Source organism: Thermobia domestica, chromosome 12, assembly GCF_964235325.1.
Source record: "Thermobia domestica chromosome 12, izTheDome1.hap1.1, whole genome shotgun sequence".
Taxonomy (NCBI): Eukaryota; Metazoa; Arthropoda; class Insecta; order Zygentoma; family Lepismatidae; genus Thermobia; species Thermobia domestica.
Genome location: NC_137465.1, coordinates 5,465,039 through 5,489,931, shown reverse-complemented (window position 1 = coordinate 5,489,931; position 24,893 = coordinate 5,465,039). Strand labels below are relative to the sequence as shown.

General features: G+C 36.3%; 1 protein-coding gene across 6 annotated transcripts in view; it reads right to left on the bottom strand.

Annotated features, from left to right (window-relative positions):
• Window positions 1–555: 555 nt before the first annotated feature.
• Window positions 556–24,893, bottom strand: part of LOC145666311 (zinc finger protein basonuclin-2-like) — a 586,271-nt gene continuing 561,933 nt past the window's right edge. For all 6 annotated transcript variants that reach the window (XM_081733401.1, XM_081733404.1, XM_081733405.1 and 3 more), the window contains one exon: window positions 556–5,853. In XM_081733401.1, the coding sequence (XP_081589527.1) occupies window positions 2,068–5,853 (3,786 nt within the window). In that variant the 3' untranslated portion in view covers window positions 556–2,067. The remainder of the gene's footprint in view (window positions 5,854–24,893) is intronic.

The following is a 24,893-nucleotide window of genomic DNA, read 5'->3' as shown; positions in this document are numbered from 1 at the left end:
AAAATTTTGAAAATTAACAGACCAAAAAAAACACGTATTTGAAACAAGTTTTGAAAAAATAATCATTTAACATCGAAGAAACAATCTTTTTCTTTTTTTCATTTCATTGAAAATGATTGGAAAACACCATATTTGATTTCCATACTAACATATTGGATTTCTTTTTTTTAAGAAACAATGAAAATAATAATAAATGGACCAAAAGCAGCCAAATATATACACATGGAAAATAAATATTGAATATAATTTTAGCACACTGCTAATCTTCAATAAACACAAATACTCACATATTGTACAAGATCAAAAATTTTGTACTTCAAGTCAATATATTATGACATACATCTTCTGTTTAATTTATGAGGAAAACAAACAAAAAAATTCCTCTTCGAAAAAATTTTCGAAACGAAAAATTTTAACAAAAAAAATTGTTTTTACAAACAATAATATACATATGACAAACACTTTATAAATGTTTCGTTTGTAAGTTTCCGTTACAATTTTTCACCTTTTAAAGAAGTACAAGGGCTAATCGAAATTTAACAAATTTTCTTTGCCTTTCTTTTATTTTAATCAAAAATGAACGTGGTGGGAAGTAATGGAAAGACTTGTGCAGTAGCCGCTCTGAAGGGAAGCCATGTTGGTAAAAATTGAAAATATTTATGGCTACAACCTAAGAGAAAAATTTTACACAAGAAGTTTTCTTTTCTTAGATTGATGCGAAAAAAATTCAAATTTTACCAACATGTCTTTCCTCAAGACCTGCCACTAGACTTGTGGAAGATATTTATTTTTATCAAATTTGTTTTCGAGATGTAACTCCTCTTGGTTGTGTTTTTTAAGATAGTTGTACAACTTTATTTTGTTTTTCGTAATACTTTGAAGAAACATCGCTAAGAAAAACAAATTTTCTTCTTAATTATAAACAGTTCCTTTTTATTTTTAATTACTTTTTTCTCTTATTACTTTAAATGAATCTGTACATTTATACATGTGGACACGTATCAATAGTAATAGTAATAATAATAATAATAATAATCACATATTTTTTCTGTATATCCGCTCTCCATTTAATGTGTGGGTGTAAAAAGTTCATTTACTTATTAATATTTATATACCTGCAATATATATTTCTTTAATTCTTTCTTTTACCAATCACTGGGCTGCTAAATAGAACGATTTTTATTTTTTTTTTTAATCTTTTGTGTACACAGTACATGTCTTCGCCTGCGCCACAAGGGCGTATAGTCTTTTTTTATTGCACTATTCAGAAAATGTATTTTTACATCACATTTTTTGGGTTTATTTTCTTATTTATTTTTTACATGTTCAGTATATATATATATTTTTTTTTCTTATAACCAACACATATAACAGTCACTTGGTTTTCTTCATTGTACACTTAACAACAATTCAGTTCACTTCGATCATACACACGCACTAAAATCATTTTTTCTGTTGAACAACCATCTACCCTCGACAAAGTTCGTTTGATGTATTTTCATTGCTTGATCGTATAGCACCAAATCTTCCTGTACAATTTTCACAGCACAGCAAAATTGTCTAAGATGGTTCTGTCATGCACTGGAGCGAGGTTCAATTTCCGTGGCCAGCTACTATTTACGACTTCCATTAATCGGTGGTCATGCCTAAAGCATCTTAACTTAATCAACAAAAAGCTGTAAAAACGTACCCTCTTTTTATGTATACCATTTAAAATGGATATATTACTTTTTGTTTTCTTGAAGGATCGTTTGCAGCCCGCTCCGCGGAAGTTACTTCCGAAACTGGCATCATCGCCGCTCCTTCCAAAACTACAATCCAGGCACATTCTCACTTCGGATTCATTGAGGCCGTTACAACGGTGAGGATGTATGGGAGGAAGCCCATATTCTCACACAGTTTGCTAACAACGATCTCCAGCATCATAAGATATTTATTAACTAGTCGCACGCTATCGAAAACAAGCATCGTTTGCTCTAGTTACCCTGAATAACTTTTTGATCCTTTCTTTTGTTACCACCAAGTTGGCACAAGGTTAAACCTCATAGGAGTGTTCTGATGACTGTGTCACGAACAGTCAGCTGACGATGAAGTGTGCCGGTGGATAGCCTCGTTTTGACTGTGTAGGTTTCGCTTTTTCCGGGAACTAAATACTTTATTGCAACCGTCCACTGTACACCTAAACATTTCAGGCAGGTGCAAGTGTTCGTAATGTTCTTTCAACGCAACACCGTCAGGGAAAGTCTTGTGACAAAATTTACACGGTAGAAAGCCATCACGATCGGGAGTCGGAAGATCATCTTCCAAGCTGTAGACCACTTGTAACGCTGCAGACGAGATTCCAGAGGAAGCTCCTACGTTCGTGGTTATTGTACTAGGAGACGATGACGTCACAGGAGGTGACGGTGACTCTGATCCAGAAGACTGTTCTTTGCCGGTGGGTCCAGTTCCGTTCACACTGGCCAAGTGACTAAAGCTGTTCAGGCCGCTGAAGCTAGTGAGGCTTCCGAGGTTGGCTGCCGCTGCTGCTGCTATGCTGTTAACGCCTAGTGTGGGCAAGAGGAGGGGCGGAGGAGGGAGACTAGTAGGTAGTGATGTGGCTGGCGGCAGTCGGTCTCCGTTGACCAACATTTGCTCTGCTAGACTTGCAGGGAGGTGTTTGTACGCCTCAAGATTGAGTGGCAATGCTTGAGTATCAGCATAGAGACGTGCAAGGAATTCACTATGTAACGACGGGTTTGTAGCAAGTGTTGCAAAAGGTGATTTATCCAAAAATAAACCAGCCTTGTCGGAGGACGTTGACAATAATTTCCTATGTAGGTTTAAATTAGCACTATGTCTATCTCGACTTCGTTTGGAAGGGAAAGCTGCATTACAACCCTCCACAGTACATTTATGCATTAGTTTGAGATGAACATTTTGATAATGTGTTTTCACGCCGAAATGATTTTGGAATATTTTGCCACACGCTGTACATCTGCGAGGATTGTCTTTATCGATGGGAACATCAACTGATCCAATAAACGAAGTATCTCTAAAATGAGACATAGAATGAGACAGTGCACTCTGACTGTCCCCAGATGGAGAACCTGGATTCGACAGAGAACCACTTCCGCCTTTGTCCGCATTGCTGTCTTTGTCTAATGACTTAGCTGGGCTCGGAGGCCCCGTAAGTCCACCAACTAATCCCAATGGGAACTGAAGGGATCCTGGAAGAAGTGATGGTTGAGGAAGAAGATTTCGAGACACTAAATCACCAAAATGACCTTGAGACAAGTTTTCCAGGTGTCTTAGAGCGTTTGAAGAGTCCAGGGATTCTTCACTGGCAGATTCTTGTGCGTTTTTGTCAGGCGAAGCTGTGTCATTTTCTGGTTTATCTTGTTTTTCTCTTTTCAGTTTGTCTGCTGGGATCAAAGGTGCTAAGCTAGTTTTAATCTCGCTTTGTTCGGCGTGATCCTCTTGAGCATTTTCCAGTTCATCATTCTCTTCTTGTATCTTTTCTTCTTCTTTCGGTTCGTTTTTTATTTCATTTGTCTCCTCTTTATCTACGTTTTCATCTTCTTCCATTTTATCATCTAATTCAGCTTCATTTCTTTCTTCAGATGCCTGTTCTTCCTTTTCTTCACACACATTTTCCATCTTTACATCCGATGTTTCTTCTCTCTCTTCCTGTTGCTGTTGTTGTTGTTGTTGTTGTTGCTGCTGCTCTTCTTGTTCATGCTGCTGTTGTTCGTGCTGCTCGCGTAGTTGTTCTTGTTCTTGCTGCTGGAACTGTTCTCTGTGTTCTCTTCTTAACTCGTCTCTTGGATCTTCGGCAAAAACAACGTCATTCGAGGAATCGTCCGTCGAGAGATCATCATCTTCTTCTAGTGGGAGAGCACAGCGAGTGGGATTCTGACTTTTCCTTTTCCGAACACCTTTGGAAGACGGATTTTCAATATTTTCAATACTTTCTTCTTTTAAGCTTTGGTTATCTACACTTAACGAGTCATTGCTGTCTAAATTACTCATTTCTTCGTCCATATCTGACTCGGAAAGCTTGACTCTTTTTACATTATTATCAAGATCTCGTTCCTCACGTACACTATCCTTTCGGGCATCGATGACATCGTCCCCATCCCCTCCACCAGCGTCGTCAACATCATCTGTATCACCTTCGATACCTTCCTCGTGATCACCATCATTGTCGTTATTTGTGTTTGTAGAAAAGGCGATATCGTCTGATGAGGTGGTTGTGTTGCTTTGGACGCTGAGATCCATTCTTCGGTCAGAGTCTTCGTACCGCGGCATGCTGAGATCCAGGCTCTGCTTCAAGTCCGACGATTGATGCCGTTGAAGATCTGGAGGTGGCGTCAAAAGTGGAAAGGAAGTCATGGGATTGAACGTACTTCCAATGGGGAGGGGAGCTCCAGTAAGAGGATTCAAGGTTGGGAGGTTCAATGATTGTGTCATGAGGAGGGGATGAGGTTGTGCACTTCGTCCATCATGAGGAGATATCTTACGTCTTAGGTGTGGAGAATGGAGCTTTGGATTAGGATTCGCACTATGTCTGTTGCGACTTCTTCGTGAACTAAACATCATGTTGCAACCCTCCACCGTGCATTTGTGCATCTCACGAAGATGAACCGCAGAAAAATGGATTTTCAGAGCACCTTTATCACAGAAGGTCTTCAGACATACGTTACACTGCACACGTTTCTTACCAGTCGCAGGATTTATTAGTTGCGTACCTAAGTTAACTGGTGTCCATTGACGTTTCATTGGCGTAGATGCTTTACGAAGGTGATGACGCCTTTTCTCGTCAGAAAACGGATCCAAACTACTTCGATCTCGGCTAAGGTTCAAAGCGCTCTGAGAATTTTCATCTTCGGAACCGTATTCGCTTGCACTCAAGTCCGATTTACTGGTTACAAGCCCTGAGAATGAGGTCATGTTCAGAGGAGCAGGAAGGCCAGGGAAAGGCCCTGGGGGAAGACAAGAGGGACTCGTGACACTAAGATTGAGGCCAGGACTGGTATCTGATGTCTCTGACGTCCGCCGATGGTGATGTTCTTGTTGTTGTCTCTGTTGTTGAGATTGCTGTTGCTGCTGTTGTAAATGAGATTGTCCCTGATCCGGACTGTGTGTTCGTTCCTTTCTGAAGTCGAAGGGTTGCATATTTTGTAGGCGATTTAAAGGAGATACACTGAGAGGGCTTGTTGAATTTACAGGTGAACTCACTTGAGACGTCGGTCCATTGGGTGCTGTACTGGTTATACTTGGTAATTTGAGAAAGTTAAGACTTGCAGCCGTACTGCTCGGAGTCTGTGATTGTGGTAGAGGCTGGTGAATACTAGTAATTATATTAGGTGGTGGGGGAGGAGGAACTTGGCTCCGTTGAGAGAAAGGTGGTGGTTGTGACGCAGGTTGATGTGTCGAGTGATGGTGATGAGTCGATTGGTGGTCTTGATGATGTGATGATTGGTGATGGTGAGAGGAGTGGGAGGAGTGGTGTGTCCTTATCGTTGGAGGTGGGGAAAGTTGACGCTGACTTCTCTCCGGTGGCGGTGGTGGTTGATGATGATGATGATGATGTGACGTCGGTGGCTGTTGTTGCTGCGGCTGTGGCTGCGTCTGCTGCTGCTGTTGAACAGGAGTTTCTTCTTGTTTCACTCGTGTCGTTCGTTCAATGAATTTCTTTATATCGGAGTCGATTCGAGCGTTCCGTTGCGGAAGGAGATCAATGGTGTCTTGTGACAGGAGTTGCTGGGTGATTGCCCTCGTTTCTCCAAACCTAAGGAACTGTTGCAGGACTAATGGTTCTTCTTCGCGGCTACACATGTTCCATCGATCCAATACTGCGCCATGAGGATCCTGAAAAAATACAAAGAAACAGAGAATTTTTAAGATATGTCTCTACCTGCACGATACAATATTATCATATACAAAAATAAATAAATAAATAAGTTACTAGCTTATCTTAACAGTAAATCACTGGAGCAAGATTGACATGAAAACACTGTTTTTGCACTTACAATGTTCAGAAAAAATTGATAAAGCAATTTCACCTTTATTTCAGCTCTACTATACAACCTGGAACATTTGACTAGACATACCCTTGTAATTTCTAAACTAATTGATCTCAAAAAGCGCTGAAATTTTGAACGAATGAAACAGCAAGACGCGTCTGACATACTTAGCAATACAGCCAGATAAGTAACGAAAACCTTTCAGTTTAACGTCCCACGATTATGTCCTTTAGATTAAGGTTAGTGTAAAGGGACAAGTTTTGCCGATAGATGTCACTACAGCCTTCGTATCTCTCCCATGTTTTTTTTTTTTTTTTTTTTTTTTTTTTGTTTTACCTTTCACGAAAATTTACAATTTCTTTTACAAATTTCAACGTAGACTCTTCAAATTTTTAGAAAAGGAACTTCATAAACTATTAAAGGGAACAATCCGTGCCTATTTTTTTAAATTTAGAATTATCTTCATTGTTGAAACAGTTAAAAGTTTGGATATCCATTTCAATAATCAAGCCATTTCAACAATGAAGAAAATTCTAAATAGAAAATCGGCACGAATTATTGCCTTCGATAGATTATGAAGTTACTTTTCTAGAAATTTGAAGACTGTAGGTTGAAATTTGTATCTGATATCGTGAATTTTCGTGAAAGGTAAAAAAAAAAAAAAAAAAATACATGGAAGAGATACGAAGATTGTGCTGCCATCTATCGACAAAACTTGCCCCTTTAAACCAACCTTAAGGGAGACAGATTATTAAAACACGTGAATGATGATAAGAGTATTGGTGGAATGAAATGTGGGAGTACCTCGAGAAAATTCACGGACACGATGTTATCCGCCACAAACTTATTTGAGTGAGGATGGAACCAGCGGCACCACGCATCAGAGGTAAGCGCTCTACCACTAAGCCACTTTGCTCCCTGGAATAGCAGTGTTGCCACCTTAACATAAGCTTGTATTTTTTTAAAATTATATTTTGTCAAATTATTATTATTATATATTTAAAATTTACGTTATACAAAAACGTATGATACCAAGTTTATTAGTCAATGTTTCCAATTAAGGAAGCTACACTGCCACAAACAATTGAATGATACAGCAACATTCTACAACAGTAAGAGTATTGCAGATAGTCATGGTATGTTGGCTTGAGACGCTGAGTTTCTTTGAAAAAATAGCTTCTGGCTATGTTACCATTTTTGTTCTATGACGATAAACGTTGAAACCGGAAATGACTAGTCTGAACCACTTCTGGTTTAAATAGAGAATTAACGAAGGAAAGGAACCTATTCTTGGGACGCTGAATCGACTGCAAAGAAACACTTTTCGTATCTCTCACCGTTTCCGCTCTGACATCTGTGGACAGACGAACAGACGGACACATTTGTCCCGTAATATTATACTTCTGATACTTGTGCGTAGCAAATTAAAATAATAGCTGATTGATAACGATTTTGTAAAAACAAGTTTCAGGCATTATGGAACTAATTTTTACTTCGTTTTAATACAACACTCCTTTAGTTAAAAATACGTAAAATCTATCTCGTAAAATTTTTCTTTGGAGTTCTAATAGAATAATTAATTTATCTTAGCATTTTACTTTATAATTTATCAAATACAGTTTTATATTTGATGTGAGAATTTTAGGGATTGCTGGATATTTTTTTAGTATCACATACTGGATAAGGGGTTAATTTCTTACTGTTTTATTAACTTACAGAATAATAGTCTAAGAAAACTCATAAATGATTATTCTCTTAGAGAGTTAGGACAGTGACGTATTTAAGGGGGGTTTCCGGGCTTAAGCTCCCCCTCCCCGAAATTTTATTTACTATATTAAAGTACATGAAATATCTTGCAGAATTTTCACATTTCGAAGAATAAAGTTAGCAAAGTTCCCCCTCCCCGAAACAAAATCGTAAATACGCCACAGAGTTAGAATAAGCAAGTAACTAGAGCACGAACACTTTCGGAAGCATTTTTCAGGATTAACAGACAGAAACAACAAAAAGATGGATAATTTTATTGGTTAGTATGCATATAGTACAGTTAGCGATGAAAGTTATTTCCGTTTGGTAAACTTTATTTTAGGAATAACAGTGGTACGGCTGAAACATACACCGGTGGCGTGGCTGGAACGAACAAAAAATTATATTCTTTTTAATTTATTGAAAATTACTCAAATTGTCCTTCCATTCTGAAGTTATTTACGAAACTAATTTCACCAAACAGGAAGAACTTTTGTCGCTGATTGTGACAAGTGATTTCTTTCATACGTTTCATAACCACTTCCATTCTGAAATTATTTACGAAACTAATTTCACCAAACGGGAAGAACTTTTGTCGCTCATTGTGACAAGTGATTTCTTTCATACGTTTCATAACCACTTCCATTCTGAAATTATTTACGAAACTAATTTCACCAAACGGGAAGAACTTTTGTCGCTCATTGTGACAAGTGATTTCTTTCATACGTTTCATAACCACTTCCATTCTGAAATTATTTACAAAACTAATTTCACCAAACGGGAAGAACTTTTGTCGCTCATTGTGACAAGTGATTTCTTTCATACGTTTCATAACCACTTCCATCCCGAAATTATTTACGAAACTAATTTCACCAAACGGGAAGAACTTTTGTCGCTCATTGTGACAAGTGATTTCTTTCATACGTTTCATAACCAAGATAATAGCTTCAAAATTACGATCGCAGTGGTGCAGCCAATCAAGCGTCTACCTATCAATTGAGTATCCCGGGTTCGAACCCTGGTACTCATTCTACTTGTTCCAATACGGCTCAGAGGTTCACTCAGTTTCTTTAAAAATGGGTAACTGTGTGTTAAAGGTAGCAGACTACAACATCTCCAAAGAAAGCGCTGAATCTTGCAAGCAGCCAATCTTTGGGCCCCCTATGACCTATCCGGAATGGAGGGTCCCCTTTACCAATAGCTCCAAAGCTGATTTAGCTATAGTTAAATCAGAATCTTGTAGATAATATATCCCTAGTTCTTTAGTGGATACTGTATCATCTTTTGAGAATAATAATTTCAAAATACTGTATTTTATAGCTAACTTGGAGAACCTTTTCTGTTAAAGAAAAAGAAACAGTTGACATGTGAACGTACAGACTGGTAAAGAAACTCATGTTTTAAAAAAAAATACCTTCGTTACAGCTTAGATTCTCCCATGTATATAATTTATGCAATGCCCGTCACTTTGACGAATCGTCTTTCCTCTATTTATAAACCACAATTAAAACACATGATGGATTATGTCATAACAGCAGCCATCACAACGCTCTACGTTCGTAGATGTCAAGTTTGCGGATGGTGATGTCACGTTTAGATATATTTGGAGATATTAGCCTCGTGCTCAGCGTTGTCATTGGATGAAATGCGTGAAATGTAAGTAGTGGGAACAGGATTATATGAATCTAGTTCTTGGAAGCAACACTGTTTAAAACGAAATTAATATCACAGGTACACGGTGAAAGAAAATATACATACTACAGTATTTCGATATTAATTAGAAAATTTTTTTCTTTATGAATCATAAAAATAGGTAGTGTGCTTATTTCTACTTATAATTCAATTAATAAGCTACCAACGTTTTTCTACTTATGATAATCCAAATAATAAGCGACAAACGTCTTTCTACTTATGGTAATCCAGATACCTTTGTAACAAGTGATAAACGTCTTTCTACTTATGATAATCCAAATAATAAGTGACAAATGTCTTTCTATTTGTGATAATGCAAATAATAAGTTACAAACGTTTTTTCTACTAATGATAATCCAAATAATAAGTGACAAACGTCTTTCTACTTATGCTAATCCAAATACCTTTGTAATAAGTGATAAACGTCTTTCTACTTATGCTAATCCATATACCTTTGTAATAAGTGATAAACGTTTTTCTACTTATGCTAATCCAAATAGTAAGCGACAAATGCCTTTCTATTTGTGATAATGCAAGTAATAAGCTACAAATCTCTTTCTACTTATAATAATCCAAATAATAAGCTATAAACGTTTTTCTACTTATCCTAATCCAAATAGTTACCTTTTAGTAAGTGACAAACGTGATAAACATCTTTCTACTTATGATAATCCAAATAATAAGTGACAAAAATCTTCAGTACTTCATGTAAGGTAAATTATGTATTTGTAAAACGTAATATAAAATATATTGGGTTTTGTACTTAATATCAGTATTTCTTTGTTTCATATTGCTTTTATGATTATTTATTTATTTATTTTGTAAAAAAAATCGGTTATATGATTACCCCCAATCCTGAATTATTGGATAATCGATGCTCTACTGTAATTTCTTTCGTTTTTGTTATTTTTTTAAAAAGTTAACATGTTACTTCATGTCCAAAAACTTCATTTTTTATGACATATTTACATAAAATGGTATATAACTGTATACCAACTTATTTTAATATTTTCAAAAAATCAATATGAACTTGTGTTGATGGTTGTACAAATAAATAAATATTAAGAGCTTTACATGATTGCCTACATAAGCAAGACTATGTTAATAAACATATCATATGTAGTCTTTAGGTATGATACCATCTTAACACCAAACGATCCGCCTATTTTACCCGTGGGAAAATAAACTTAAGATTCTTTTTTTAAGGGTAGCTACCAGATTAAGTTTCATTTACTTTTTTCTTTCATTTCGTTATTTCATTTTCTGATCTGTAACGTGACTAAAATGTATGTAATTTGATTGGTTCTGATTGAGAAACAGAGACGATTGGTTTATTATTATTATTTTCGTTTTCTTATTGGAAGTCAGAAAAGTCCTGCATCTAAAATGTCCTGTTTACTTCAAATTACTATTACGCCTTTGCAGAGGGCCACCTTTGTTTTCATTATTCAACTAATTATAAGGTTAATGTCTGAACAGAAAGTAAGTTTTGCCCCTCCTCCGTACATGTACTGCATTGAATGTATTAACTTTTCCTTTCTCAGTCAGTAACAAACGAAGAACCGCCCAATGAATTTTTTTAAACAAATTTTTGTCTGCTCTGTTATTTGAACAAAAAGCACAGAATAAAAACTTGTTTCAAAATAAAGGGAAAACAAAATCAAAAATTAAATTCTGTATCACAATGACAATTACACACAACAACAAAAGCTTTTAATAACAATTGAAGGTAGCTTTGTCGTTAAAAGAGCGAGATTACATCGATGCTACGTTATATTTAATAATTACTTTGTTACGATCGGAAAAGGGAAGATAATTTTCTGTCGCCATTGAGATTTGAAATCGTGAAGTAACGTATCATTACACAATTTCCACAGCATCTTTATTTATTCGTGTCTCCATTGACCTTAAAACGTATCTTGAATACTCAATAAATAAGTGATTCTTAAAAAACGGGGGGAGGGGGGGAGGTAGTCGTTTAACTAGTAAGAATTGTCTGGGTGTCAACATTAATTTTTATAAATAGGCGTATTATGTCAGGTTATAATTTGGGAAAAAGGATTCGATCAGTAGACCCTGAAATTAATACTCAAAAACAATCTCAAAAAACCGCTTCTTTCAAAGTTTTGTTTCTTTTCTGTGCTGCCTTAATGTCAAAGCGAAAATCCTGCAATTTTCTTAAGACTAAATAACATACGTTGGTTACGCGATAAGCATTCATGGTTCAAGATCTTTTTTTTTTAATACTAACTGAAAAAAAAAGGGACTCGTCTTTAGACGGCAAAAGAGTGGGGGGATTATAATCATTTTTTATTTTTTTTAATTTTGGTTTTATTTTAGCATTTTTGCATTTCTCAGCAGTATTTATATCAATTTCCGAAATCACAGTGTGTCGTTTTGTATCTTTCTCTTAGATCCCGTGATTATTATAAAGAACGAAAAATATCGTGTCCCCCCCCGCTCATCTTCCTTTGATAATATGGACCCGAAGCAAAAATAATTACATTGAATGTCGCCTTTATGCGTCAGTTTGATGGTGCCCGCCCATTTCTTTACTGAAACTACCAATCAGAAAAGACACCGAGTTACTCATTATCTAGAAGTGGGACAATGTACGATTTGTCTTGTATTGATGAAGGAAAAAAACACAAAATTCCTACTTAAAGTGCCATATTATTATTAAGAGACAAAAAAGTAATAATAATAATATTAAGGAAGGGCTCTTTGAACAGTATATATGTATGTATAAAGAGGAGAAAATTGTCGCGCACTGGCTGATGGGAAAACGATGGTGCTTCATCATTGAAGAAGCCATGCAAGGTTTAATAATCCCTGTGTTTACCTCCCCCCAGCCTTGCCTCCACCTCTTGGGATACAAGAAAACGGATGATTATTTCCTTAACTACTCACGGATGGAAGTTTTTTGAAAACATCTGTGAAGCTTCTTTATCGTTTAGTCTGCTGTGGCTAAACCTTATAATTTCGAACAGCACGACTTTGAGATCTTCTGAACACGGTCGCTTACTAGTCAGCTATACCATCTCTTCTTCTGGTTTAGTTTTATAGCAGAAGCTTCCTTTAACTGACCTTCACGTTTCTTTGCTTTCTTTTTTCTCTCTCTCAAACATCGTATTTTTCTCGTTGTTGTTATTTAAAATGTCGGTTATAGATTAAAAACCTATTACCGTGTGTTTTTCATTATGTGGAATCCTGTGATACACGGTAATCTACATTTTTTCTTCCATGGAATTACGACAAAATTAATTTGGGAATTCGACTACAATTCGTTTTGAATAAACATCAAACGCAAGAACAAGGAGACATGGAAAATACGTATTCTGTCTGTTTTACTGTCGAAATGGCTAAAATGGTTAGCGTGCGTGTCTTGTTAATGGAAACCCGGGTTCGAATCAGGCCCTAGCCAGCCCAAAAATGTAGGGGGACCAGTAGAAGTTAGGGAGGTCGTCCCAACCATATTATAGTTCATTTGCAAGTCTACCGTGAACATTTTAGGGGGGCAGTGAAAATTTAGGGGCGCCGGCCCCCTAGCCCCCCGTGGATACGGGCCTGGTTCGAATCCCAGCGACAGCTTGTGTGGTTTGAATCCCACATCAAGTTGTAGATCAACGTGCCATATTATTGTCGGTGCTGAGCACGGTCGTCTCTGACGGGGGAACGAGGTGGACGCGTCTCCCCAATATTTTGAAGTACAAAATGTTCAATATTTTATTCTAATTTAATATATTTACTAACGACAGAATAACATATAAGTAATAATTATCATATTTATTTGGAATATAATAACAGGCTGTGAAACGATTATAACATAGTTCTTATATACCTCAGGGGGCCAGAGGCTCCGTGAAGGTAAGCGGAAAGGTAACAAATTGAATCGAAGATAATAAACAGGTCGGGCTAGCTAGTATAATTCAAATCACTTTCTTTGATATCCCCCCCTTCCAAATTTTACATGCCAGAGACACCATGATGCTCAGCAAGAACGCTCAAGCACGACGAAACTAAAATCTGTCGGTGACGGGGAAAACTACTAAATGTCAATTTAAATGCTAAACTTTTTCTCAGTTGAATTCTCAAGCTATTTGTTTTGGTGGCTCGAAAAGCCTCTCTACGACACAAGGATTGACGCTGTCTCGTCTCAAAAAAAAAACATGTAATGTCTGTCTCAAAAAGTGTACACGTTTCTGTTGGAAGAGCCATGTCTCGTATCTCATCACAGTAATTGCCTCGTTCCGTCCAATGGGTGACCTTAGAATCAAACAAGTGTGTCATTTTAGCTTACGAAATTAAGTAGTAATTACGCCTACTCTGTGTTCCCATGTAGTGGACAATGTTAGTCCCGCACTTGATTCCCGTTGGAGCTCAAAATACTCGGTACTGACCTAGCATTAACTATAACTGAATACGGTTTTCTGAATTTTTAAAGAGAGGCAGTGTGACTCAGCGGTACAGTGCTTACCTCTGGTGCGTGAGGTCCCTACTTCGATCCTCAGCCAAGTTAAGTTTGTGGCGGACAATACCGTGTCCGTGGGGGTTTTAGGGGGAACTCCCGTTACCTTCCACATTTTCATTTCACCAATTTTTCCATCATCATTCACATGAGTTAATCATCCGTCTTCCTTAGTCTAAAGAGCATAATAATGAGATATTAAACTGATATATTTCATTTCATTTTGATTTTTTAAAAAGTAACAAAAGCAAAAAATAGTAATATATTTATGTACTTCTTTTCCTTAGGTATTCTGCTATTTTTGGTGTACATCGCTTTTTTTTTTTTTTTTTTTTTTTTTTTAAAGTGTTGAAAGATACTCTATTCAACTTCAGCTTGGTGCTGTAGTCCCGAGTTATTTTTTCCCAGTGGGGAAGCCTTAAAAGTTAAACACATTACGGTGGTTCGGGTTCTTTTTCAAAGTGTAAGCCAGCGTCTTATATAGTAGCATCGGTGCTGTAAAAGAAGCTAAATTCCAAATAACTTTCACGAACAGAATATGAACTCTGGACTCCATAATTCACGGAACATATACACAAATCATTCCATTTGATTGATTGATTTCTGTTATATATTCTTTGTCAACAGCGAGGCAACATATGACCCACAAGGAATCGAAACCGGAACTTCATACAACAAATACAACCGCCAATCGCCGGACCATAGCAAGCAGAGACACTCCATTTCACAGCACTGCTTTTGTTCTGTTAAAAATAACGATGAATGTAATATTAAGAAAGTGTCTTTCTGAGGTCCAATCTGGTTCACACACGTAACTAGTACATCTATCATTTATATATATATATATATATATATATATATATATATATATATATATATATATATAAAGAGGAATCGGCGCACTTGATAGGCACAAAATAAAGCAAAGAAAAAAAGGGCTTTCAAAAGAGAGTGTATGTTCGTTGATTTTGGCACACGGGGACTATTTTTGGCCACTACTTTGAATGGTCACCCCATGAGTCCTCCACAAGGCATGGCCTGGAAAATGTCTCATAAGGAATGCATAAATAAACTGCGTTCGGCCAGACGTTTTTGTCGTGGAGGTCGTTTCAAGAGGGCTCGTCGTTCTTCACCGTCATTCCGCCCACATTAGTCCCCCCCTCAACCCCCGAAGTATATTATACACCTCCACCAGAGACTTCTTTCCTCTTTTTAACAAGGAAAGCAAAGATAAAAAAGCCAGACTGTCCTGGATCGCTGTGAGATAAACATGACACTTCAATCTGCTTTTATGTATGTCTGTGAGTGTCTCACTAGTCTAGAGATGAAAGGGATGACTTGTGTTTCGGATTATTGACACGAAAATCTTTACCATATACCACACACACAGGCACGTCTTCTCCCCCTCCACATCAAAACTCCCTCATGGCTTGGAAAGATGAGTGTGTCTGCTATAAAGTGCACGATGCAATTCACATGTTTGTGTAACTAACTTAGTTACCTTCTGCACCAGTGACACTTGGGAGCGAATATATGTAAGTGTGTGAATACGAAACTCTATTCCAATGGTTTTCAACGCATGGCCCGCAAAGCTTGCCGTGGCCCCCGCCTATTGACTTTTAAATCAATTTTGTTTAAAATAAGTTTTAAATCAATTTTGTTCACCGACGAAGCTTTGTATTTACACTGTAGTTGCTTGTAAAACGATAATCATGCCTGTTGTTCTGTATGGTTGCGAAACACGGTCGTTAACTCTGAGGGAAGAACGTAGACTGAAAGTATTTGAGAACAAGATCCTGAGACGAATATTCACACCCAAGAGGAACGGGAATGGGGGAAACTTCATAACGACGAACTACATAATTTATACGGTTTACCCAACATTGTTAGGGTCATCAAGTCTAGGAGGCTAAGGTAGGCAGACCACATAGCCAGAATGGAAGAAAGTAGGAACGCTTTCGAAGTCTAAACTGGAAGATTAATCGGCAAGTGACCATTAGGAAGACCTAGGCGCAGATGGGAGGACAATGTTAAGATAAATCTCTCAGAAATAGTAATACAAAATAGAAACTGGATCCAGTTGAATATGGATAGAAGTCAGTAGAGAGCTTTTGTGAATGCGCATTGAACCCCCGGGTTCCATAGGCCATAGAGTGAGCGAGTTAGTTAGTTTAGTAGCTTGAAAAGGATAATGAACTGTGATGGCGCTATTGACTTGGTTAGTGTTGCCAAGGGAGACGAGACGAGAAATAAGGTTTTGTCATCTCGTCTCGTACATTCTGAATATCTCTCGCTCCATTCTCAAAAAATATTTGTCATTTTGTTACGATTCCTGAAACCTCTTTTCGTCTCGTGTCTCGTTTTCTAAATGAATGTCCTGCTTTTTTTTTTCTAGAAGTTATCAGAATACTTCCGCTTCACGAGAAGTTCACGAAAAATGTGATATAACAATATATCAAAACCCTATTTATTAATGGAGTATATTGTGTAATGACTTGTATGTCTTTAAACGTTGATAAATGCTCTTCATTATGTTCGTATGATCAATTTATCAATTTGTTTTTATACTAGAAATTACGTTAACGCTAAAAGAGGGCTTGAAGGTTAGGATTAGAAATTAGATTTCTGGGCTTTCGGCATTTATGGCCATGTTAGCCCGTGACGTATGAGAGATGACGTCACTTGGCGATCACATTAACCGAGGAAAGATAAGGAAGGAATCGACCTAGGACCTGTATGTTATGTATGTACCATCCCAGCATTTGCTCGTGTGAATGTGGAAAACCCATGTAAACCTCACCTAAGATGACTATTCTGAAGAAGATTTTACACTTTTTCGCCCTAGTGTTTCCACCAGGAATCGAACCCGGAACCGGTCGCACCAAAGGCTTCAGATCTAAGATTTGGTTAAGCAAGTGTTGTCACCAAGTCTTGTGAAATTTGTCATCTCAAACACTCGTTTCGTTAGACAACATTAATCTCGGTACATATCTAAGACTATTGATGTACATAGAAAACAGTTTTCAGGTTTCTGTTTTTCAGAAAAATAGAGCCGGTTCTTGAAAATTTCCTTTAAAAAACCAGGTTTTCAAAATAGTTCTGTTTACTATCAAAAACTGGTTTCGGTTTTAAGTCCAGTTTAATTTTCTAACAGAAACTTTTTTGCTTCTAACGTTAAACTTATTTGCAAATCAGTACTACAAGAAAAACTAAGGTATAGCTTCGACAAAAAAAAAAAAAAAAAAAAAAAAAAAATCTTCGCTTGGTACAGCTTGGAATTCAATCAAAACCCCAAAACTCTTTTGGAAAAGGCTGAAAATAGTTTCGGTAACAAAACCCGACAAGTTTTTGAAGAAATAAACTGAAGTGTCGTTTATCGTTTTTTTTTTTTTTTTTTTTTTTTAATAAATCGGTTTCTGGGTTTTGTTAAAACCGGTTTTGCACTACTATAGACTGTCTGGCCCAGAAAATTTCCAGAGCACATCTGTTTGCATATCGTGCAATCAAAAAGTTTGGTATAAAGTAATATCCACAGACACACACACACATAATTAATTTATTTTTTCACTAATAAATATATAAGTAAATTTAAAAAAAAAGAAAGTAATGATTTATTGTTAACCATACTTGAATGCATATTCCTGCTTTCAAGTTTATAGCGTATCGTCGTATTGAACATGATACATTGTATACCATACATTGGACACTGTATACATATTATGTTTCGAATGGACAGAAAGTGAAGGGATCCTGACTAGACTCCTGAGGCTGATTTTTTTCAACCTTTCTGTATTTTTTTAGTTTCTCTCTCTCTCTCTCTCTCTCTCTCTCTCTCTCTCTCTCTCTCTTTCTCCTTAACCCTTCCATGCGAGCGAGGAGTCCCTGAGACGTTAATGGCTGATTCAATTAGATGGTTCGCACTGACGAACTCCCAAGCAAGTCCCTCGTGGTTCGAAAGCTTGTTATGTTCCAGCAAGCTCGGTTTTCCAGGTTCTCCAGTCGGATAGAAAGGGGTTGAGAAGGGGGGTTGAGTGCAGCTTCTCCTATAAGCTTGTCACGGTGGACCTTGTACACATGGTTGCCAGGGCTCTTCTTATATGTCTGAAAATGCTATCTACTCTCATAAATCAGTACGTACTTCATCTTAGCGCGATATGACACACGATCTCAGTTGTCAATAAACAGGACTAATTTCATAAATGTATTATATTTTGATACAATGCAATATAATCTCACTTGGTGTGATATTTTCATAAATTACATTTTCATCTTGACAATGTGACAAAATCTCAATTGTGAATAAAGGATGTGCCTTTTTTCTTAAATTATAACATTTTCCTCTTAACGCAATGTGACACATATCCATAGTCAGTGTTGCTTCATCTATTAAACTTATTTTATTTTGATACTTTGACACATCATTTCAGTTGTAAATTCACAAAGTGTCAATTTCATAAACCACAACATATTTCATCTTCACACAGCGTGACACACAATCTTAGTTGTGAATAAAGAGCTATTTTCATAAATTCCTATATATTTCACCTTAATACAGTGTGACATATAATCTGAATTGTGAATAAAGAGTATTTTTAATCTTGATACAATGTGACACACAGTTTCAGTTGTAAATAAGCTGCACTGAGAAAAATCCGTCTTCCGGCCAGCGGTATATTGTACAAATATACATAACCCTTATATTTACTACAGAAATCAGTACGAAGCATACGTTATTCACATGCCACATGCGTACTGCTAGTTTTACACTATGCCATTGAAGGATGTCTGACATCTAACAGTCATCCGTATATTACATATGTATACGTATGTTATATACGTCAGCTATATGTTACATACGTCCATCTGTATGTGAGCTCCTGACCGCCTACATACAGTTCTTTCGTTCGTGCGGAAAGTGCATTTATTCGGAACACATATACGGGAAGCACGTATAAAATATACTTCTTCAGTTACGCGTTTGCTGTAGGTTAAGTCCAAAAATTACAGGATTTACAAACTTAAAACCTACGTTTTTACGTACGCCACATACGTTAGTTTTTCTCAGTGTTCTTTGTCATGTTTCCTTCACTTTGCCATTCTTTCTCCAATTTTCATAATCGTAACAATAATTCCTCATTATTTATTTAGGGCTACATTAGCAAATGGAAAGCGTAATCTTGGTTACCTGAAATGTCTATCTTTTTAGCTTCAAGATACATTTTATTTTTCGTAATAATTTGCTTTCGTTATAGTTAATAACAATGCTTTTGTGAGAATAGGTGCATCTTAGAAGTTTATTGATCTCTACGTGTGGGTTTGGTGTTCGTAGTGCTAGTTTCGATTATCAATTCGGGCATAAAATGTTAGGTAGTGAGCCACAAATAGTGAGCGAATTGGGAATCTAAATGAAATTATGGTATAACAATAAGCTACCTGGTCAACATAATTTTGAAAATCATGTTGAATTCAGTAATATAACTTTTTATACTCTGCGCCACGTATAAGTACAAAAATATGACATCTTGAGTAAATCAAATTCCAGCATTTAGAGATAGGGCAATGCAATACAATAAATTCCAGCATTCATGGATCAGGCAACGCAATACAATAAATTCTATGATTCAGAGATAGGGCAATACAATACAATAAATTCCACTATTCAGAGATAGAGCAATGCAATACAATAAATTCCAATATTCAGAAACAAGGCAATGCAATACAACAAATTCCAGCATTCAGAGATAGGGCAATGCAATACAATAAATTGCAGCATTCAGAGATATGTCAATGCAATACAATAAATTCCCGCCTCCAGAGATGGGGCAACGCAATACAATGTATAACTTACATAAAAGAGAAAGAGTAGATATTTAGAACTTTAACAAGAGAAAACTGATATTGTCTTTGCAAGGACATCTACGGAAGCACAGAAGCAGTGTTTCTCAAGAGACGAGAAAATAGTTTTCGTCTCGTCTCGTAATTTTTTGTCGAATTCTCGTCTCGATTCTCAAACAATTCTTTCTCGACTCGTCTCGATTCTCGGAAAACTATTCTCGTTATTTTTATCACACTCTCAGTAACTTCATGTCCTAGGAAAGACAAGCGTTTATTACTATAGAAACAAAACTATGTCACAAACAGTGATTTTTGTGACACGCAATCTCAGTTATAAATAAAGACTGTTATTTTCATAAACCGCAACATATTTCATGATGATACAATGTGACACACAATCTCAGTTATGAATAAAGACTGTTATTTTCATAAACCGCAACATATTTCATGATGATACAATGTGACACACAATCTCAGTTATGAATAAAGACTGTTATTTTCATAAACCGCAACATATTTCATGATGATACAATGTGACACACACAATCGCAGTTATGAATAAAGACTGTTATTTTCATAAACCGCAACATATTTCATGATGATACAATGTGACACACAATCTCAGTTATGAATAAAGATTGTTATTTTCATAAACCGCAACATATTTCATGATGATACAATGTGACACACACACAATCTCAGTTATGATTTGAATAAAGTGTGTTATTTTCATAAATCGCAACATATTTCCTCCTGATAAAATGAGACACAATCTTAGCTATAAATAAGCTGCATCTACGCGTTTTTTTTTACTTTCCCCTCCTTTCGTCAATTTCATATAATAGTAATAATGATTTTATATTTGTTCATGTAATGGTCCCGCTAGCGAGTACCACATTCTATATCAAACAAATTAAAATTGTATATAATCCATCGCTGAAAAGTCTAGATTTATTATCATGCTCCTATCCTATTCATAATTAAACGAACACATTATATTCTAAACAGACCTTTTAAACTATTTTTGAAAGATGTTGTTTCAAACGTAAACAAAATGTAATAGCTCCTTTCGTAAACAAAAATCATAGGTGTAAGCCAACAAAATATGTCCTAAATAAGAAACAGGAATTAGGTTCAATGTGTTGATGAATTTGGTGAAATAAGATAGATAAGACCTGGCAACATTTCTTGTAACCTTCTCTCCTGGTTTGTTTACGCTTCATGCAACACACCAGGAAAGTTACGACCACCGAGGGCGAATCTGGTCAAGCCTTTCGCTTGGACGATCTCTGCATCCATCCCCCCACCCCCGCACCACCTTCCCAAAAGCTTACTTTTCTTCTCGTCGAGTTTCCTCGCGGGCATCAACAGAATAACTGTTTCCTTAGAGATGAGATGAGATGAGCAGCATCCGTCCGTCCGTCCATCCATCCAAGCAACCCTTGCTTCTTGTTTGTGGCATGCTTGAGGTCGCCACTGTTTGCTTCTGCGAATACTCTCTATGTCCTGCCCCTCCCATTCTGCAACCTTCTCGAATATTAGAGAAAACTGTGAGAGTGGCGCGAATTGAGAACATTTCCCTTTACCGTCTACAGTTTTTTTAAAAGTAATACACCATCAAGGAAGTAAGGAATTATTACACCATATATAGAACGGTCAATGGATAAACTGTTCCAACGACATTGATAATTGTTTCAAAGTCTTCTCTAATCATTTCTTCTTTCTATTTTCTATTAGAACTTTCTCATGACATTACTTCATAAATTTTCAGTTCTACGTAATCTAGCAATAGTACTACTAAGTGCCATATAGTAATAAATAATACTATCGCAATGCTTTATACAAAATAAGAAACCTTATAAACATTTGAATTTTTTAAACTACTTTTTTTAAAAAAAACATTGTGTAACATTTCCCACCTACTGTATATTCTAATCTGTGAAGCAGGGACAACCACCGTTGACTTCGGTGAAAGCAAAAACTTTACAGCTGCTCCGCATGGTGTCACTATTGTCTATAGTTAAAGTAAATGGTTTAGACACAGTTCCCATTCTATTCCAATACATACACTCTTGTATATGTTAACAACAATGAATAGTAACGTACTAGGTAGCACAGTAATTTAAGCATACTTCATTCGAAATTCGTTAGAGAATCGGGGCTGTTAAAATTGAGTGCATATTTGAATTTGGATTTGTAACTCTTTATTTGTTGAAGTATTCAATTCTTTAGATAATATGGGACCTGTTAAAATTGAGTGCATATTTGAACTGGGGATTTCTAGGTTTTTGGATGCTGAATTATTGGATTCTTTAGATAACCAGGGGCTTTAGCAGTAGTACTATATTTGATGTATTGTTTAACTTTGTTTTCCAACGTTTGGTTCAGAGATGCCAACGTTTTTAACTATTCGGAACAACTCTGTGAAGGCCTTCATCAGCATTAAATTAACCAACGGCAAATAATTCTTGGACGAGGATACGAAACAGGATTTCGTTCTGTCAATACATCTTTTATTTCAAGAGTATTGTGTGTGTGTGTGTGTGTGTGTGTGTGTGTGTGTGTGTGTGTTGACTCCTTTTTATTTGTTGAATTCGATCTGCAGTCAACGAATGCAAGGATGAGAGTTAATTCATTGTAACCATAAACACGAATTGACGTAAACTCAGCTGGACATCGCTAAAGAAACTTCTTGTCCGGTTCATTGGTAGCAAAATGGTTTATAGCCTCGGTTCTTCTTTCTTTCAAAAGCTACGATTGCATGTTTAAGCATCATACATCATCATAAAGAACGTTTCACTTTTTGTTCTTTTTCCAAAGGTTGAGATCGTCTGCTGTTTGTACGCATTTATCAACTTCCAAGCTTCTTCGCTGGCTACAGCTTCGCAAGGCGATTTAGTTGTAATAAATTCATCAGATCTGTTTTCTATTTCATGAGCTCCTGCTTTCTATGGATGACATTGTAGCTCCAAAGAACAGTGACATCTTGCGGTCAACGTTGCTAACGAAACTGCAAAGTAGTGGTACCATGTTATATGTAGAAGCACTTGTCTTTGGACACCATCCAAAAGCGATTCCCATGGCTCGTTCTGAAAGGATTTAGCCAAACAAGTTGGGTTATTTATGATCCGCCCAAAAACACATTACACCTATGCAACATCTCTATTTGATTCCTTGCAACGTCAGTGACGTAGCGTTTCTCTCTACCACGTGGTCTTGCTAGTCGAACCATCCATGAATCAGAGGAGATATGGAAGCTACAGAGTGAGCAGAACTTTCGATGTATCATGACTCTCAGCATGTTGATACCACAAAAGCAAAATGATTATGGAATCTGTTTAATATTTAAACAAGAAAAGAGTTATCCCGAATCGATACTGCATTAAGAGGTTTACAACTGAATGAATCAGGTACATTATTAGCTTATTCAAGAATGAGTTGCCATAAAATGCATACACTATCAGATGTATAATATCTAAAATTATAAATATTTATACTATTTATAGAATAATAGAACAAAACGTAAAATAACACAATAATACAATGGAAGATTTATAAATTGTTAAGAAAATATGTATAAACTACTAGCAGAATACTCGTTCTTCGCACGGGGAGAATACGTTTTATTTTGAACATAGACCACCTAAAGGGCTGAATTTTTATTTAAACTGCATCAGAAGTGTCGCTGTTTATCTCAGCGACCCAGAAAACTATGTATTCGACGCTAATATCTATCAGTTTGATCATTTTTAAATATTTCCCCCTTGCCTAAGTTGCACCATCAAAGTGAAAGGATAAAAAAATATCCCTGGCCAGAACCTCATCTAAGTTGAAGATTTGATCGAGATCGTTCAAGAGTTAATAAGTCACAAACAAGAATTTCATCTTTATATATAGAGAGAGGTTTCACTGTATAGCACAAGCTGCTAAACAGATTTTACTGTATGATCTTTTTATGCTTAGCTATCAATCGTATAAATTCTCACAATACTACTTATACGCAGTGAATGATTGGGCTCATATCATTTTTATAAATTTTGCATATATTTAAAATAGTTCGACGATAAAAGGATACATTAGCAGAACTAAAAGAATAACATGACGATCCCATTTCTGCAAAATAATTCCTTTTCATATGTAAATTACGCTCATGCAATGACTTAATATAATGTCAAAAAAGGGTAGCGTGCCTTTTTATTAAAAGACAATAAGGCGAGTAATAAACGAGTTTGAACGTCTCACATCTTTCGAATTAACATACGACACAACTCCTAAGCGTAAAAGACTCCGACGCTAATAATATATGATTGGAAACCGAATGTTATTTGCATATGTTCCTGCATACGAGGGTCACATAAAGCATGGAATTAAAGTCTAATTGTTTGTACGGGGCCAAGGACATCCAATCAAGTCAAGTCGTAAAGACATCAAGTCTTTTTTTTTTTTAATATTATTTGTGTGTGTGTTCTTAATGCTTAATAATAAAACTTGTGACCTACCACAAGGGAATACACACGATATACTTAGATCGTATTCTGTTCACATAATGAACATCCGATATAAGACTATATTGAATGATAGGTTGTGTTTTAACAGCATGCAAAGAAATTCAACTGGAAGTGAACATACCTAGGTAGAGTATATCAGTTACTAGGCAATTGCAAAGATGATAAAGCACGCTACGCTGCTCTCGAATACTGAATGCACTTCTTTAAGAGGCCTAATTACTGCGAAATTAATATACCGCTAATTTTACAGAAAGTATGTGATATCTTCAAATAGATAAAAGATAATAGAAAAGTGGAACAAGAGCGCTCTAGACAATATTATTTTGCATGAGATACCGTTATCACGAGTCACCTAGTAATTCGTGATTGCAATTTAGAAAAGTGAAAATAAATGCCGATTTTCTAAATGGCTGCAAATCGAAAGCAGATAAGTGAGTCGTGATAACGGTATCTCATGTAAAATAATATTATCTAGGGCGCTCTTGTTCCACTTTTCGACCATCTATTTGAAGATATCACATAATTTCTGTAAAAATTAGCGGTACTTTAATTTCGCCATGATGGGACCTCTTAACATACTGTGAATAGGGAAGCGAAATATATATATATATATATATATATATATATATAGAGAGA